The 16,924-nt window shown below is 45.0% G+C and overlaps 1 protein-coding gene across 4 annotated transcripts in view; it reads left to right on the top strand.

Annotated features, from left to right (window-relative positions):
• The window catches only part of LOC138503812 (PRKC apoptosis WT1 regulator protein-like), a 149,679-nt gene that overhangs the window by 121,653 nt on the left and 11,102 nt on the right, over positions 1-16,924 (top strand). For 3 of the 4 annotated variants that reach the window (XM_069623828.1, XM_069623829.1, XM_069623827.1), the window contains exons 5-6: positions 5,737-5,890; positions 11,591-11,695. In XM_069623828.1, coding sequence (XP_069479929.1) covers positions 5,737-5,890; positions 11,591-11,695 — 259 coding nt within the window. Of the gene's footprint in view, positions 1-5,736; positions 5,891-11,590; positions 11,696-13,308; positions 15,161-16,924 lie in introns of all 4 variants that reach the window. The other variant, XR_011279715.1, reaches the window with a different exon arrangement.

The following is a 16,924-nucleotide window of genomic DNA, read 5'->3' as shown; positions in this document are numbered from 1 at the left end:
GGGTGACTTCAGCATCTGGGTAGATGGCATCACCAACAAGTTGGCACAATGTTTATTGAAGACTTGCATTGTTTTGGTTTGCCTAGACTAACTTTACAACCTAGACATGGGGATGACTGCCCCATACAACCCTTCAATGCCAAGGATATTAAATAATTCAACTTTTCTGTTCAGAGTACCCCCTGATCATTACACTTTGGACAATGAAACTCATCACCTACCGGCCCGTAAATGCCCAGTGGCTACTTCTCTTTGGGTTGGGGATTGAAACATCTCCAAGAGGATTGCTGCTTCTGGTAGGTGTTCACTCTTTCAGTATTGTTGGTGGTCGTAAGATTTCCATTTTGCAGTCTGGATCGTCTGTCATACATGTTGGTCAGCTAGAGACTTTGTGAATTCCTTAAGAAGGTCCTTAAGTTGCTCTTTTGATTCTTCAACTTAATTGTTAATATTCCTATTCGTTTTGTGTGGGAAAGATACAATACCTTTCTCACCCCCTTGCCCTTGAATGTGCCCTTGAATACGTGATCATGCTATAGATTGTTGCATTGCACATTAGGAATGGCACTGGGGGTTGGCTTGCTCTTTGATCTCATTGCCAGCTTCATCTTGAAAGATGTTCCCCACTTTGCTTATTTCCCATAATTGGTAATTAGAATAGGAATAGAATTTGTGTCGAAGACTCATATTTTCCGTGCATTGTGTCCACACTTTCCATCGCCAGTTCTTCTAGAGTTGAATCATACTCAGTTCCTTTAGTGATTCCATGGTCACAGTCCTGCTGGGTTAGACCACTTCTACTTCTGGTTCCTTTTCCTTTATTTCTGTTAGGGGATCACATTGGTTAGCTAATGGATCTCTGTACTACGGGAGTCTTTAAATTGTGGTTCTGCAAATGTTCTGGACACCAATTCCCATGACTCCTCACCATTGGCTATGCTGGCTAGGGATGATAGTAGTTGAAGGTTGAAACATTTGGAGAACCAAAGGTTGCAGGCCCCTGCTCTACAAACTCGATCAGGCATGGTATTCCAAGGGACACAAGAGATGGTTGATTTGGATTGATTTTGTAGCTTGATGATAGGTATAATATGAATGGAGGGAGATGTAATAAATTCAAATTAGTTCTGGTTCTGGTAATTGCAACTATCCTCTCAGAGCCCGATTCATAGGGTCCTTTAGATTTTCGTGATGATATTTACTCTTTAACTATTGAGACCATTGATTCCTGTGATATGCTTGCCCTCCTGTGGGGTCCTTCCTCTTTTCTCCTGTCAGCGGGCCCTCATGCTCGCTGATCACCCTGCATGTGAGTCTATGATTGGGCATTCAGCGGAATAGGACATGGAACAGAGAATAGAAGGCCTATGCAGAATGGATATCCTTTGTCGGAAGTCAGCAATGGCAATCAGAGGGTGGTTTAATATAGAACCTTCAGATGGTTGTGCAGACCTCAGTTTATACTTGCACCTGGACCAGATCCCAGATTAATATTGGAGATTAGGTTCCCTGCGCTGGAGAGTAGTACCTGCCTAGAACTAGTTTGTGAATTCTGAAAATGGACTCGGTTTCCTGGCTCTTTGCTTAAAGCATAGGCTAGGTCTGACCGGTTCTCAACTGATTTACTTTTAGACTGATTTGATTTGTCTCCCTTAATTTTGAGATGCTTTTGGATGAATTCAGTTTTCTAAGTTCCTTTAGTTTTCCCATCTCTTTGGATAGGATCATTGCCTACTTGGTTTGTCTTCCATCTATTGAAGAGGGTCTGGCAGGCTCCAGGGCAGCGTCTCTTTGGCCAGTTGTTGAGAGTCTTCCTGTGCTCACTTGGACCCAGAGAAGGATTGTTTTCCTTTGGCCTCTCCCCTCCTGAGAATAGGGCCTGGTTATGGGATGGGTAGGTGTGTGACCTTTTCTCTTTGCTTTAAGGTTCATGCACATGTTGGTTGTATGTGCTCATAAAAGCTAGTGATGACCTTTCGACCGCGAATACCTTTATCTTCAAATCATTGCTTTGTAATTGATTTTGCAGGCAGCAATATATTGTGCTTTAGTTTAGGGTCTTTCATTCACCTGATAGTTTAGATTTTTTGCTGCTTAACCCCTCTGATGTTGGTAAACAGTCAGTGTTCCATTTCCATATTCAAGTTGTCTATATTCTCAACTGTAAAGGTGTCTTTCTTGTGTTCTTGTAATTAACCAACACTACTATAACTCCATCTCCTGTCTATGCTTCCAATCACTTTCGACTTTCTTTCCCCCCTCTCCCTTCCCAAACTCCATCTGCATCTTCGATCATTTAATGCTCTTTCCTTTTTAACAAGCCTTCGTTCCTCTCATTCTCCTTCTACATTTTTCTCTTCCGACAATTCTGCTTCTTCTCTCCACATCTCTCTCCTTACTACAATGGACTCCCTTTTCAGTGCCTGGCCTTTCTGCCCCTCTCGCAAACCCTCACAACCATGGCTGTCCCCTACGCTTATATCCCTCGATAAAGCAAAACGGCGCTGATCCTATGGTTCATCTCTATTGCCGGCTAAGAAACGATAGTTCTCTCAATTTACGCTTTCGCTCGCTGATCATCCCTGTCATTTATTTCAACCTATCAGCAATGTTCATGCTCCTCGCTCACCCCACCGTTCCCGTTATCCAGTGATATAATCGCTGGAAAAAAAACATCGAGGGTGACTCGATATTTTTTTTTAAGGCACTCTACAATACTTTCCCCAAATATTCTAGGACTGGAGTTTGTTTATACAATTGCATCTGTCCTTAAATATGTTTGGAAGGATGTTTAGTGCCTTTAAAAAAAATATTGAGTCACCCTCGATGTTTTTGCCAGCGATTATATCACATATAACCACTCTTCCCTATTGTCTCTTCTTTCATCATCTGACTTCGAAGTTTAATTTATCTCTAAGGTTTCTGTAGTGATGGGCTTTACAGGATGGTTAATATTGTGTGTGACTGATAAGGAAAGGAGGTGTGTGGTGATGTGCTTTGCAGGATGGTGTTGTGGTGTTAATGGAAGGGGTAAAAGCCTTACTCAAGGCCTTTACTCCTTTCATTAACGTTACGGCCCTATGAGGCCCCCCTGTGTTGCATCCCACTGGGAGCTAAATGTCCCTTGCTCCCTAAGTAGTGGGGCCTTCATCAGGACAAAGTTAGTAACAATTCAATTAATGTTTTCCCAATACAATTAATGTTTGCCATGTATCAGTGCCACTTCAATGTCACATTCTCCATTGTTACTCTGTTGCCAAAAGGACCAGCATTCAAGTATTTCTTGTTTACACCTTCATTTGAATAGCCTTTTAATGGCAAGATTTAACAGAGGGCTAGCCACTGTTGGTCACCAAGTTAACCATCACGAAGCCATAGGAAGATACACCTCTGCTTCGAGGTTTTAATTAGTCTCACCATTTTCTTTTTTCAGTGCATTTTCAGGGATCTTCAGGAAAGCTAAAATGGCCACTTTAAAGCATGCTTCCACCACTCCTGTGCGCTTGCTTTCAGAGAAATGAGAAGCCACTCTTTGCCAATGTAACTCCCACTTTTCCTTTGGAGCAAAGGAGACTGACTGAAAGGTGGCCGTCTTTGGAATATTTTCTTTCAGTATCTTGCTATCTTGGCTCCCCACCTGTTTCATTTTCGGTTTGTCCAGCCTTTCACACAGCTCCTTTAGCAATTTAATGTTTGGGCGGACATGGCCTTCAACGAACCAGCACCCGAGCTAAGGCATTTGCTTGGGCCTCACCTCGGGCTGTGGGCCGTTAAAGGACATGTTTGCTCGACTGGCAGAGCATGAAAGAAATTCCACCCTGGGGCTTCTAAGGGGGTGCAAATGGCTTTCAAAACTCTTTATTGGGAGATCTGCGCTGCTAGTGCAGCTGATCTCCCAATGAAAAATGAAAAGAAAAAAAGATGCCCGCATATGGAAAAAGAACTAAATCCCTTTTCCATGTCTATGATGGTGTTAAATTGGGAGGAGCTTCGGGACCAGAGAGCAATCCCGGGTCCCTCTGGTAATCGGAGATGGTGGGGAGGCAGCAGTGAGAGGTTCCCTGTTGCTTCCCTGCAATGATTAAAAAAAAAAGAAAAAAAGCGCCACCCTGGGAATGTCCTCAGGTGGCTGAGACAGCGGGTGGGGATTGGGTATTCTCGCCCGCTGTTCCAGCCACCTGATTGGCTGAGGGCCCTTCCCTGGGTGCAAATGGGTTTCAAACAATGGTGTTCCAGAAAGGAGACATACAACTGACCAACCAAAACTAAGGACTTTCTCTAGAAGGGAAGTTTCTTGTTTCCATTTAGATGCTTAGTGAAGTATGATGCAGGCCAAGGCATTTCAACCCTTGTAATGGCTGCTTCAAGTCAGTAACATTCCACCCCAATGCTTCCAAAGTATTCATGTCTAAACCCTTGATATCAAAAATGCACTGAAAGAAAACGCCTATAAATCATTAGTATGTAAATGTTATCATATGACGGCACTTCCAACTTTGTGGAGTGGGTACATGTAGAATTTAGAAAAGGTGCATGTTGATGTTTTTTCCAACAGCGCAGTAGTGGAAATGTAACAATCAAGCTTGGTCATCCTTCCCTGGGTGGGAGATGTGGGCGGGACTAGGGGCGGGGTCATGTCAGGCAAGTGATAGACTTGCTAAAAAAAAAGAACTAAAATAAAAGAACTCTGTTTCTATAAAGATGACTTCAAGTGTGGCCAACCTCATAATAAACTCACCGGATAATATATAACGAGTTGTATCAAAAATAAAATGATTGCAGCTTTATTTTCCTCATCATAAATTGGAGCTGGCAGTTACCAACATCCAAAGTAATGTGAGCCTACAAAATAATCGGATTTGTAAATTTACTATCATGACTAAACGTGTGATACGAGCACCTTCTTTCAGTCATTATTTCACACAGCACTGCTCCCATTTCTAATGACCCACCAGTTGCACCTCTTAAGGGACAATAGCTACTCCTAGCCACCCACTCTCTGTTGTGTTTGCATCCATCTGAGGTTAATACCACTTTCATGTGCTTAACTTTAAAAGAAAGACACACTGGAGCAGAGCTATTCTGAGCTTGTAAGTTTACCTTGAGGGCTGGGGACAACTGACTGTTGCGTGTCCAGCATTGCGTGGTCATTCGTGCTTGGGCTTTTACATGTTCCTGACTTGGATTCTGGGAGACCATTTTTGCTGGTATCTGAATCCCGGTAAATCTGACCCATTTCTAACACTCTGGAAGCAAAGTGTTTGATGTCAGTCTGGAGGGTCACAGGGAGTGCATTGCGTGGCGTGGTACGCCGTGCTGTAAAGTGCCTGTTTCCTATTGAGGTAAGGCATTTTGGAGATCCAAACACCACAAGAGGCTAATGTTTTTTTCCTTTGCTGCTTACGATATGGGGAGACCCTTTCAGAGTGCAGCACTCACCAAAAGGCATCTTGGTGCTTGGAAAACAGCCTACTCATAATTACGTTTCTCACGTCTGGCAACAGATGGCAGGGGAGGCGAGGTACACTGCAAAGATGGAGCAGTCCAAAGCTCCTGAATACACACAGCCATACCAAACCCCTGCTTCCCAAGACACACACTGGAGGGTGGTCGGGAGCACGGTGTTTGTTCGTACATTCGAGCCCCAGAATCCTCAGCTGGCATTATAATCATAATCTAACTGCAGTTGTGTTGCATCTCTCCCCTCTTTCCCCTCCCTCATACTTGTTCTTCTAGTGGATCTGGGGTATCGACACATCCTCCTTTGTCCAGGAAGCTGAGCGGGAATCAACCCAAATCCTCATCTCTTCAGGACGCGGAACTGCGCCGCGACACCACAAATGATCAGAAGGCGGCTCACCTGGAGCGGAAGATGAATGAGCTTCAGCAGGTACTGAGTGCCGCCACAATACCTCAGAGCCTCTAGTCACGGCAGAACGAGAGGCCCCAATGCAGTTTGATTACCATGGTACCCCACGCAGTACTTCCCTGCACTTGCGCGATCTGAATGACACCTGGCCTAGTAGGATCGTTGTCTCTGTCTTCCCTCTGTTACTCCTCCCTTGCTGCGTCGCGTCTTGAAACACTTGTGTATAGGTGCGTAATAAATGGCATATCACATCATATCATATCAGTATCAGGACTAGAGAACTCAAAGCAGCACCAGCACGAGTGAACCCAATGCACCATTAGTACCGAGTACAAAAAGTAATGTGAGTACTAGGAGCCCAATGCAGTATCAGGACCAGAGAGCCCAACGAAGATCCAGTACCAGCAAACCCAATAGGGTGCCATCACCAGAACATCAAATTCACTTTCGGTAGCAGAAAACCGATGCAGTTTCAGTAGTGGGTCGACCAGATTCAGTGCCAGTAGCAAGTAGTTCAGTGCAGTATGAATTCCAAGACAGAGGGCCACGTTCCGAGTTTGGTGGCTCAACTTTTACTGCCCCGCCGAATTACAGAGAACTGAAAGTGGGCAGCAGTCCCCCACTGTTTATTCCGATGGAGGAATTAGTGCCGGAGGAAAGAACCGGCAGTAATCCCTCAGGGTTAATGCCACCGACGGAATTAGCCCCAGTAAATGAAATGCAGAATCCACTATATACAAGGAGAAATACTGCGGAAATACCACCAAAAACGAGCAGTATTTCAGTCAGAAAGAGAGTGCCGTGGCTCCATGTGATGGAAAGGGTATTTCAGTGCCACACGTTTGCCAAACACACTTTAACACACTGTGCAGCCACCAGCAGTAGAAACCCTCGAGCTACAGATCCTCCTGTTGTTTATTGGGCTGCAGAGGCAAGAGCAGCAGTAGCAGCGTACCCTCATAAAACCTGCACAGAGATGGAGGACCCGCTGCGTGAGTGGTGTGCCCATTCCCGGTCGGGCCATCACCCTGGGTGCCCACTAACGGGAAGCTGATTACACTGTACCGCCTGTGCAGGGAGAGCATAGCTGAGATACACACCCTGCTTCAGCCAGGTTCAGCCACCCCACCACTGCTGAAGCTTGTGTGGGTGCTGTACGTCTTTGTCACAGGTGCATTCCGCCACCGCGTGGGCATGCTGCATGGCATGTTGCAGCCCACGTCTTCCATGGCGCTTGGTCAGGTGCTAGATGAGCTCATGCATCACGTACCCTAACACATCTCCATGGCCACCACTCCAGCAGAGGTAGATGTGGCAAATTCAAGATGACATCATGCAGCTGTCCACTTTCCAAACGCGATTGCAGCTCTGGACTGCATGCCTGTTACATTGATGTCCCCCAGGAACAGCAAACAACAGCATTGCATACATGTGCGGGTGACTTGTGATGCCAACCTGACTGTTGTGCCCGTTTCCTGGATTCCATCTATAATGCCATGGTCCTGCGCAGCAGTACACTGCCTGCATTCATGGAAATCTACACTGGACAATGGAACTGGATCCTATGTAATTAGAAAACCCCATCAAACAACTCATAAAGAGGTTACAAATGAGAAGGGTAGGAGTGACTTAGAGGCGTGGTCATCTATGTAAAGCAAATGTAAAAGACCCTTTGCCAAAGTCCTATGTATGACAGACCATCCCTCTGACACAGCACAGAAGAAGTCTTACATCAAGTGACCGGCCTCTGCATGACGTGAGCCCTGACAGAAATGCATAATCCAACTTTTACACAGGTTGGACTACAGGTACCACAATGCATAGGGAAATTGTACAGAGACATGTCATGGCACAGACTTATTTTGGAACATGAGAGTACAGTACACACAGGTAGCAATGTTATGAATGCAGCACCTCATGAGTGGCATTTCCTAAGTGCATTATCACGATCACACATTGCATATGCACACCAAAAAAACCTAACAGCACATGCATGAGGGTCTCATACTGAAGAACCGCTTAGACCAGTATTTAGACGTGACCATTAGCAGTTTACTAACAATGTATAGTTGCTATGTCATGTGGGCTCAGTGATGTCGGAAATGGGGGGTTTCTCTAATGACATGCATTTTATTGCCCCTTATTTCTTGAGGCACGATTTAACTAAGAGGCACAGACTCCAATGGTGGAACTTGCAACATTGCCATAGGTACATTGCCTCAAAATGAAGCCATAACTGCTGATTACGTCTGCCCCACAGTACCGCCGCATCCAGCAGCCATGGCCGTTGTTTTTGCAGGGGACTCTGGTTATCCACAGCTCCCAGGGCTCATGACACCTGTCTGGAACCCTCAGACCGCACAGGAAGTGGCTTATAATGAGGCACACATCAGGACCAGTCTTCATATTGCACATACAGTGGCCTTCAGAAGGGAAAATGCTAGTGTGTCCATCAGAGTGTGCGTACCCTAATGTACAGGCCAGACAAAATGGGGACAATATTTGTAGTGTTTGCCATACTGAAGAACATGTGTGTCTCAGAAGATGTTTCTCCATGCCCCCGGATGTTGACATGGGACCACCAGAGCAGGATGACAGCATACAAACTGGCAAACACATGCTCATATACAGTGCCTGTGTGGAAGACAGGGACGCCTGCCTCACATGTCAATAACTGATAACTTTTTCTAAGGACATTGGATTACAGAGACTTGACATGTTTGTATATGGCCACTTTCACACCCACTCAAAGATTACTGGGTGCGCCTGAGTGCATGTTCAGATGTAACTTTATTTTCCAAATATTCAACACCCTTGCCCCCCCCCCCCCTTCACCCTGATGTCCAACATAATTGACTCTGGAAGATGAGTCCCATTGTGACTGTTTTTCCATGTCTGATTGCTCATCTTATGAATGTGTGACTGAGCGTTGGGACCAATGACTGGGGATCCCTAGAAATGAGTCTTCTGTGGGGTTGACAGAAGTGGAATTTTCTGAATCCAGCCCCGGGATATGCTGCATTGTCAGGAGCACTTTCCACCGCATGGCCTCCGTGCTGATATTGCCCCTGCCAGCTCTCACATCCTCTGCCCTGCCACCATATTTGATGCTGTTGAATCTGTTAGGTGGTGGCACTGCCTGTCCATCATCCTAGTCATCCATTGTGATGAGCTGAACAGCATCCGTAATGGCCTGCAGGTGGTGCAGCTGCCACTCCGCTATATTTTCAATGATTTCCCAGTGCAGCTTGTTCCCAGTAAACTAGGGTGCTTACATTGGGGGTTTCATGTTGCTAGAGGCTTATTTGTTGCCTGTCACCACAGGGAGTTTCAATTGTCCATGTGGCCATGGGCAGCCCACATAAATGCATCTCTAGATTGCATGAGGTCACCATTATATTGATGCTGTGGTACATTATTACAATCACTGACATTTTGACATGGGGATGTCGCTTTCATTCAATTGGCCCTGTAGTACTTGCATAACCATTTGATTGTAGGCCCGGCATAGGCATTGCAGCCATCTGACTCCACAGCCTTACACAATCCTTTGGGTAGGAAGGCAGGTTATGCATTGCCATCACAGAGATGACATCCCTTCCATGCAGTACTCACCAGGTGCAGGTTGACTGCCTGCTCCAATCTCTTCTCCTCGGATACCCTCCAATCCCACCTTGTGGAAGACACTTCCCTACTTTTCCTCCTGTGGCAGTTGTCTCCCATCAATGGGTTGATATTAAACTCTGTGCCCTGGCCTTCCAAATGTTGGTGCAGTCAATTTCCGACTGCACCTCCTCAGAGGTACTCTGCCTTTCCTCTCCTTCCCCCAGAAGCACATGGTATCCCAAGCTCTGGTTCTCTCTAGCTTGGACAATTGTAACAGCCTCTTTCTAAATCTACCTGCCTCTACTCTCTGCCCTCTGCAACTAATCCAGAACAGGACTGCGAGACTTGTCCTTGGCCTCAAGCCCTGGGATCGTATCTCTGCAGCTCTGGAATCTCTCCACTGGCTCCCAGTGGATACAAGGATTAAATTCAAAACCCTCTGCATTGTCCACAAGGCTTTCTGGGGCCTGGGTCCAAAATACCTTCAGCTATCCCTGCGCAAATACCTCCCCTCTCGAGCTCTTCGCTCCTCTACCTCCAACTCCCTCAGGGTCAGCCGTTTTTCACAGAAACGAGCTGGGGGTGGATCTCTGTCTTCGGCTGGGGCCTCCCTCTGGAACAGCCTCCCTGCCACTCTAAAACCTGAGGAGAACCATCTTTGGTTCTGGAAGCACCTCAAGACCTTCCTCTTTTCTTCTGCATTCGCTCCCCCTCTCCCCTGCTGATCATTTCTCTCTTGGCACTGTGTACCTGGCCACCCTCTGTCCTTTGGGCCCAGGTACCTGCCCACCCTGCCACCCTCCCGCACTGCCTCCGGGCCACCCCTTGCACTGGGGTCTGTATCTGTACCCATACAGCCCCCCCTTTTTCTTCCTGCACTTATCAGACCTACCCTGTCTGCTGTTTTAAACCTAGCATTTGCAAATTGCTGGCTGCATTACCACTGTTGTTTGCCTTTATTATTTATTTATTGTTATTTATCTGTTTCTCCTCTGCTTCGCACTTTCCACTTATCCCTCCTTCCATGCACTTTTCCCATACCCCTCTCAAATGCACTTGCGTGTTCTCAATGTCACTGGGCCTAGTAAAATCGCTGTTTTGTTCTCCCCTGTTCCCCTCCATTGCCTTGTCGCGCTCTGAAACACTTGTGTACGAGCGCGATAGAAATAAAATATCAATCAATCAATCAATCTTCATTGTGCTGAGGCACAGTGCCCACAGCTACCAACTTCTCTCTTATTTCTGACGAGATGTTCTTCGTCCTATGGGCAGTTGTTTTCCAGTGCTGCATTCCAAAGGGTTCCTCAGCATGGCTGACCATCTCATAAGCAAGGACCTGAAGCTTTCTCTTGCTGAATTTTGTTTTTTCTGCAACCACATTTCATGCACATTGCCTGTGGTTTCCCCCCCCGGCATTCTTGATACAACTTGCGGGCAATTTTGAATGGATTGTGCTTTCTACGATGGCTGCCGCTGAGCTCAGAGTTTGCGGAATTCTACCATTTCTGCTCATCAGTAAAGCCTCCACTTTTCCAACGATAACGCTATTTCTGTCGAAAAGCAGGGGATTTGCCAATCGGTATTGGCGTTTTCCACTAATTCCGTGGAATGGAATGTTACTGCTGAAAGTTGGGACACACACACACACACACCCGTGTCCACTAATTCCATTGGGTGCCATGACGCTAATGGTAATTCCATCTCACGGAATTAGCTCCATGTTTACTGCCGTCCTCGTAATGTGACTCAATGTCAGACCCAGTCAAAACAAATGCAGTGCCAATCCCATGGAACCAAATACATAGTCGATCCTGACAACTTAAATTAAGTGTCAGTACCACTGAAACAAGTCTAAAGTCAGTAGCAGGAAACCTGTAGTATCCAGCAGTGTCATTGCTTGATTAACTAAATGCAGTGTTAGTAGTAGGAAGCCAATGCATTTTTAGTACTGGTAAAGCCAATTCACTGTCAGTACCAGCAATCCCAATTCTGTGTCTATCACAGGGAAACCCAATCCAGTGTCTCACTGTCACCCCAGTGTAACGCCTGAAGTCTAACTGAAATGACAATGCTCACCACATGTTATTATGATATCTCACCAGATATCGTTTTTAGGCTATTTCTGGAGAGAAGATGGAAAACCAGAAGCTCAACCAACGGCTGGAAGAAAAAGAGGGGTCCATACAGAAACTGAAGCTTCAGATGGGGTCTCTGAGGCAGGTAAGAGATCATTGGTAAGGGATGACTTGTGGAGCATTACAGACTCTGAGGGAGGTCAATAAGGGAAGTGCGCGTGCCTTGGAGAGATCTCAAGGCGCTTCTCAGTGAGGTCTGCATATGCAGCTGAGAGTGCGACAAGTCTGTGGGTTGGGCACATAGTTGCTTTGTGGAGCAGGGAGAGAATGCAAAAGGGGTCTAAACGTGTTTGCGAACAAGATCCAAGCGAATTGCTTGCTCCAGAGGAAGTGTTTTAAGGAGCCACATGTATATACTTGAAGGAGGCTCTCTTGATGAGGTTCAGACTTGCTCTTGAGCAAGTGGCTCTAGTGTGCAGGGCCCGTAGGGGTGCTCTTAGGTGAGGAGTAATATGCTTTATCTGTGGTCAGGCTGTTCTTCCTGGGGTGCTAGGAATTGCCTCTAGATGAGGGCTAGATGCTCTCCAGAAAGCGATCAGAGTCATTTGGGAACAGCCCATATGTCTCTCCTGGTGAACGTGCAAATCTGGGGAGAAGGTCCAAGTCTCTCCTGGGGCAGGTATGAACCTGGGGGTATTTGAAGATTGTTCTGAGCAACTGTCTCAAGCCCCCTGCTGGGGAAGTTGTACTGGTGTTGTTTCTACCCTGAGCCACAGCAAAGCAGAGAGTTGATAGTTGCAACGGTTCCATACTTGGGCCATGTGTCTTGGACCTAGACACCTTCCTTGCCCCTAACACATACATGAATAACACAACATGCGGCTGAATAATAGTAACACGTGAAGGAAGCATTTCTTTACATGTGTTGAATAGCAGATTAATGTAAAAATGTCTTATGGCAAATCACGCAACATGAACAGCAGGGATAATACAGGCAGTGACTGTCGAAGAAAAACACTTCAGCACTCAAATTTAGGAGCAACAGGTAATAGAGTCAGCTTTCCTTTCTTTCAAATGCAGAGATAAATCAGACATAGTAACGCTGTCTGAAAAGGTAGCCCCCACAACCAAATACAACACTCTTGTAGGTTTTCCAACTACAATATAGCTGTAGGCTGCATCAGAGGGCGTTGCACGTTACATCACTTTCCAGTACGGTTTTCTCAGTATTCCGTCCTTGAGGATATTGCTATCTTAGGCGTGTCTCATCTCTCACTCGTACCATTCTATCTAACTTAGTCACACGACATTCTCTTTTTGGCATTTTATCCCTGCATCGGCGGGCCATATTGTTCCGATTGGGATCATCTGCCTGCCTGCGTACTGCCATATGATGTGCTATGCCCTTCTCGTGCTTTCAAAAGCAGAGCCTCACTCTGAAGGCCTGCCGCTTTCTAATCACACTCCCTGATGGGCTGTAACGCTTTGCAGCCCTGACACTTATGGTATTGCATTCAAACATGGCTACCGTTGTTCATACGTAAAACCAGTTATGACGTATTTAGTCACAATGGGAGCTCATTAAAATCAGTGTTCACCCTTTGTGCTTTTATGCATCTAAGTGCAAACAGCACAAATCTACATTACACTACCATTTCCTATTTTGGTTAAATGATTCACAGCATACTGCCTAAACAGAATTCTATTCTTTTGTTTGTTAGTAACTTGTTTCACATATCTGTATATCATTTTCCGCAGATGCTTTCTGGCCTGGGCCTCCCCAAATCGGAATGTTGATGGAAAGTCGTGCAACTGTGGACAGGCGCACAAACCAAACAACTGGACGGATTTGCTGCAGATTTTTCACAAGCTTGGTACAAAACGGAAGATATGTGGATTTTGGTGATCTGAGGCAAATCTGTACAGTAGTGTTTTTTTTTTAATTTGACAGAGAATGGGTTTCCCCCAGTACCAACATCTTTTATATATCTCCCATTGAGCAATGCAGCAACTGAGGCTTTTCAGAAATGAACATTTGCCATTTAATTTCCCTGTTACAAGGCATTCTCACGAGAATGGGAAATTACATTGTGCTTAAAAATATTAGGAGCAGGACAAGGGGATATTTGCCTTCCAGTGCGGATGTGGGGAGAGTAAAAAAAATAAGCATTTGGACACATTTAAAGTGCGTGTGCTGCTTGGAATATAACACATTAATCTTTCAGGTTGTAGCACTACATAAAAACCTTACTGGATGTATGTAGAGGACACCCAAGCACACATGACTCTGCTTACTGCTACAGTTTCTTTTCTGCCTCTGTCCATATGTAACATCTCAGGTAATTGACTTTATGAACAACTGCACTTGCACTTTCTTTAACATAAGCCAGAGAATAGCTGGATTTGGTGTGAGCTACAGGAGATGCTGCTATCTGCCTGTCTTGCTTTCGATTGCACTTGCACTTTCTTTAACATAAACCAGAGAATACCTGGATTTGGTGTGAGCTACAGGAGATGCTGCTGTCTGCCTGTCTTGCATTCGATTGCACTTGCACTTTCTTTAACATAAGCCAGAGAATACCTGGATTTGGTGTGAGCTACAGGAGCTGCTGCTGTCTGCCTGTCTTGCTTTCGATTGCACTTGCACTTTCTTTAACATAAGCCAGAGAATACCTGGATTTGGTGTGAGCTACAGGAGCTGCTGCTATCTGCCTGTCTTGCTTTCGATTGCACTTGCACTTTCTTTAACATAAGCCAGAGAATACCTGGATTTGGTGTGAACTACAGGAGCTGCTGCTATCTGCCTGTCTTGCTTTCGATTGCACTTGCACTTTCTTTAACATAAGCCAGAGAATACCTGGATTTGGTGGGAGCTACAGGAGCTGCTGCTATCTGCCTGTCTTCCTTTCGATTGCACTTGCACTTTCTTTAACATAAACCAGAGAATACCTGGATTTGGTGTGAACTACAGGAGCTGCTGCTATCTGCCTGTCTTGCATTCGATTGCACTTACACTTTCTTTAACATAAGCCAGAGAAAACCTGGATTTGGTGTGAACTACAGGAGCTGCTGCTATCTGCCTGTCTTGCTTTCGATTGCACTTGCACTTTCGTTTAGAAACTTATTCTTAACATTCCCGCCTTAATGAGCGCATAGGGTAAATCATTGTGGTAATGTGATACATAAGGTGATAGATTGCCGCAGCTCGCCTTGGATATAAACACATTTATTGACACATTAGTGTCATTTTTTAAAGAAATGTACGAAATGAATTATATAATAGTTTTTGTGATGGCAGAGTGGTGTGGCATGCTGGATCCCCACCTGAGCATGTTATTAATGCGTACAAAGAGCTGCATTAGCAGATTTCTTGAGCAATTTCTACTTCTTTAGCCGTTCCAATATGGCGGCTGGATTTTGAGACGTTATCTGACAATGGAGCGTTTTGTGCTCCGATCACGTGATGATGCAAACGCGCGACGTTGAGGAAGTAGCAAGCCACTCTAGCTGCCTATTTTAAACTCACTGGTGCGTTTGGCATTATTGGACTTACTAGCCTAGCAAAGCCTGAGTGTGCAGGCGGAACGCATGGCTTTCCCCACCTGAATGGGTGAGTGTGTTTTTAACATTACCTGGTTGCCATTTGTGTAGGCATGTTGTACATGCTTACGATGAAATATGTTTGTTTGTACTGTACTTAAATTGAATAAAGGTATTTTGTAGAAGTAAGCAGAGTCACGTGTGCTTGGTCTTCCTCTACATACATCCAGTACGTTTTTTTGTAGTGCTACAAACTGAAAGATGAATGTGTTTTGTTCATTTTTTATGAATTTTGCCTATTCGTACCCTAAAGCACTGGCTAGGTAGTTAGGCTGAGTACTATATATATATATATATATATATATATATATATATATATATTTATGTTGGTCTTCTCATGAGTATCAATGGTATATTTGTGAGAATCATGTGTGAGCAGCATGCCTTATTTGCAACAGTGATTTCTCAGGACAACCAGGGAAATTATTGCATTCTCATATGAAAATCACAGTCAATTCTCATGGTACATTTGACCAGTACATTCTCAGAGTAAAATCTTGCAGTAAAATACAGCAGAAATGTCTCATGTGAACAAGGGCCCAATCACAAAACATTTAAAAAGGTATGCTAAAACATACCAAATATTGCATTCATTCTCGTCCTGGTTCCTAATTATTGCAAAGTGTGGCCACGGCCAGTGGGGCACAGAACCTGCAAAGGGATACAATGCCGTGGTGAGTAGCTTAAAAACATACTAATAATATTGAATATGGCATCTGTGATGATATCAAAAGAAAAAAATAAACATTAGTACTACTGGTGGTGTGATATATAGCATAACAAAACCCTTGCAATTTAGTGAAAAACATATCTTGAAGTGATCATAAAATTATGGTTTAACGAAAATAAATCTTTAAATTCAGGAAATGTTCGAAGCTACACCACATGAGCTCTGAGCCTCCCGTTGAGCAGCCCATACGCACAATGATGACATCACGTTATCTCACCCATTACATCATCACTAACATCACCGGAAACTAGAGCGAAAAGACAGGGCTGATCCTCAGTCTTCATGAGGATGCTGCTTGTCATGCAGGTGGGTTGAGCAGATAGAGTCTTGCTACTCAGAGCTACATCAGGGGCAAGTACTTTTGTGGTAGGAGTGTGTTTGTGAGTATACACTTTAGCAGTGCAACAATAACTTTGGTGCATACTATTCCTCAAACAAATGACCCCGCACCTTCCTGTAGTCACACCATAACCAGGTGTGGATTTAGTGAAGCACCTTAAAACCTCTCCGGTAGGAAGGAAAATGTTAATAAACAAAGCAAACACATCAAAGCAGAGTCTTTGGGCCAGGAGCCTATGTCTGGTGTAATATATGCCCCGTCTAAAGCATGATACTCTGACCTCAGCTTGACAAATGGGGTGCACACAGCAGCCTCACTTTGTAGGTCCACAGTTTGGTACCAATATGGTGGTGCAAAGTGATGGTTTGTTTGGGTGCAGTGATGTCCTCAGCAGTGGTGTAGTCTTTGCACGCTAGACCCTGGGGAGCCCAGAAAGTGAGGCACGTTTGGTGACGGTTCCATGAATGGTCAATGCTGGTCCTCTTCTGAACAGTGTGACTCACTGGGTGAAGGTAGCCTATTTGTAGGTGCTCTGCGACATCATTTCAGGCTGCGACTGTAATCAATGTAGAACCTCATTTGAGCTCTGCTGTGTAATTAAGCATTACTTGATATTTTGGTCTCTGCTACTCCTTATTTTGAAGGGTAACTCATTCTATATCATGATGACGATTCCGTTTTTTTCACTGCAAAACTCTAGGTCT

Source organism: Ambystoma mexicanum, chromosome 11, assembly GCF_040938575.1.
Source record: "Ambystoma mexicanum isolate Mex_15411 chromosome 11, UKY_AmexF1_1, whole genome shotgun sequence".
Taxonomy (NCBI): domain Eukaryota; kingdom Metazoa; phylum Chordata; class Amphibia; order Caudata; family Ambystomatidae; genus Ambystoma; species Ambystoma mexicanum.
This window is presented reverse-complemented; position numbering and strand designations above follow the sequence as displayed.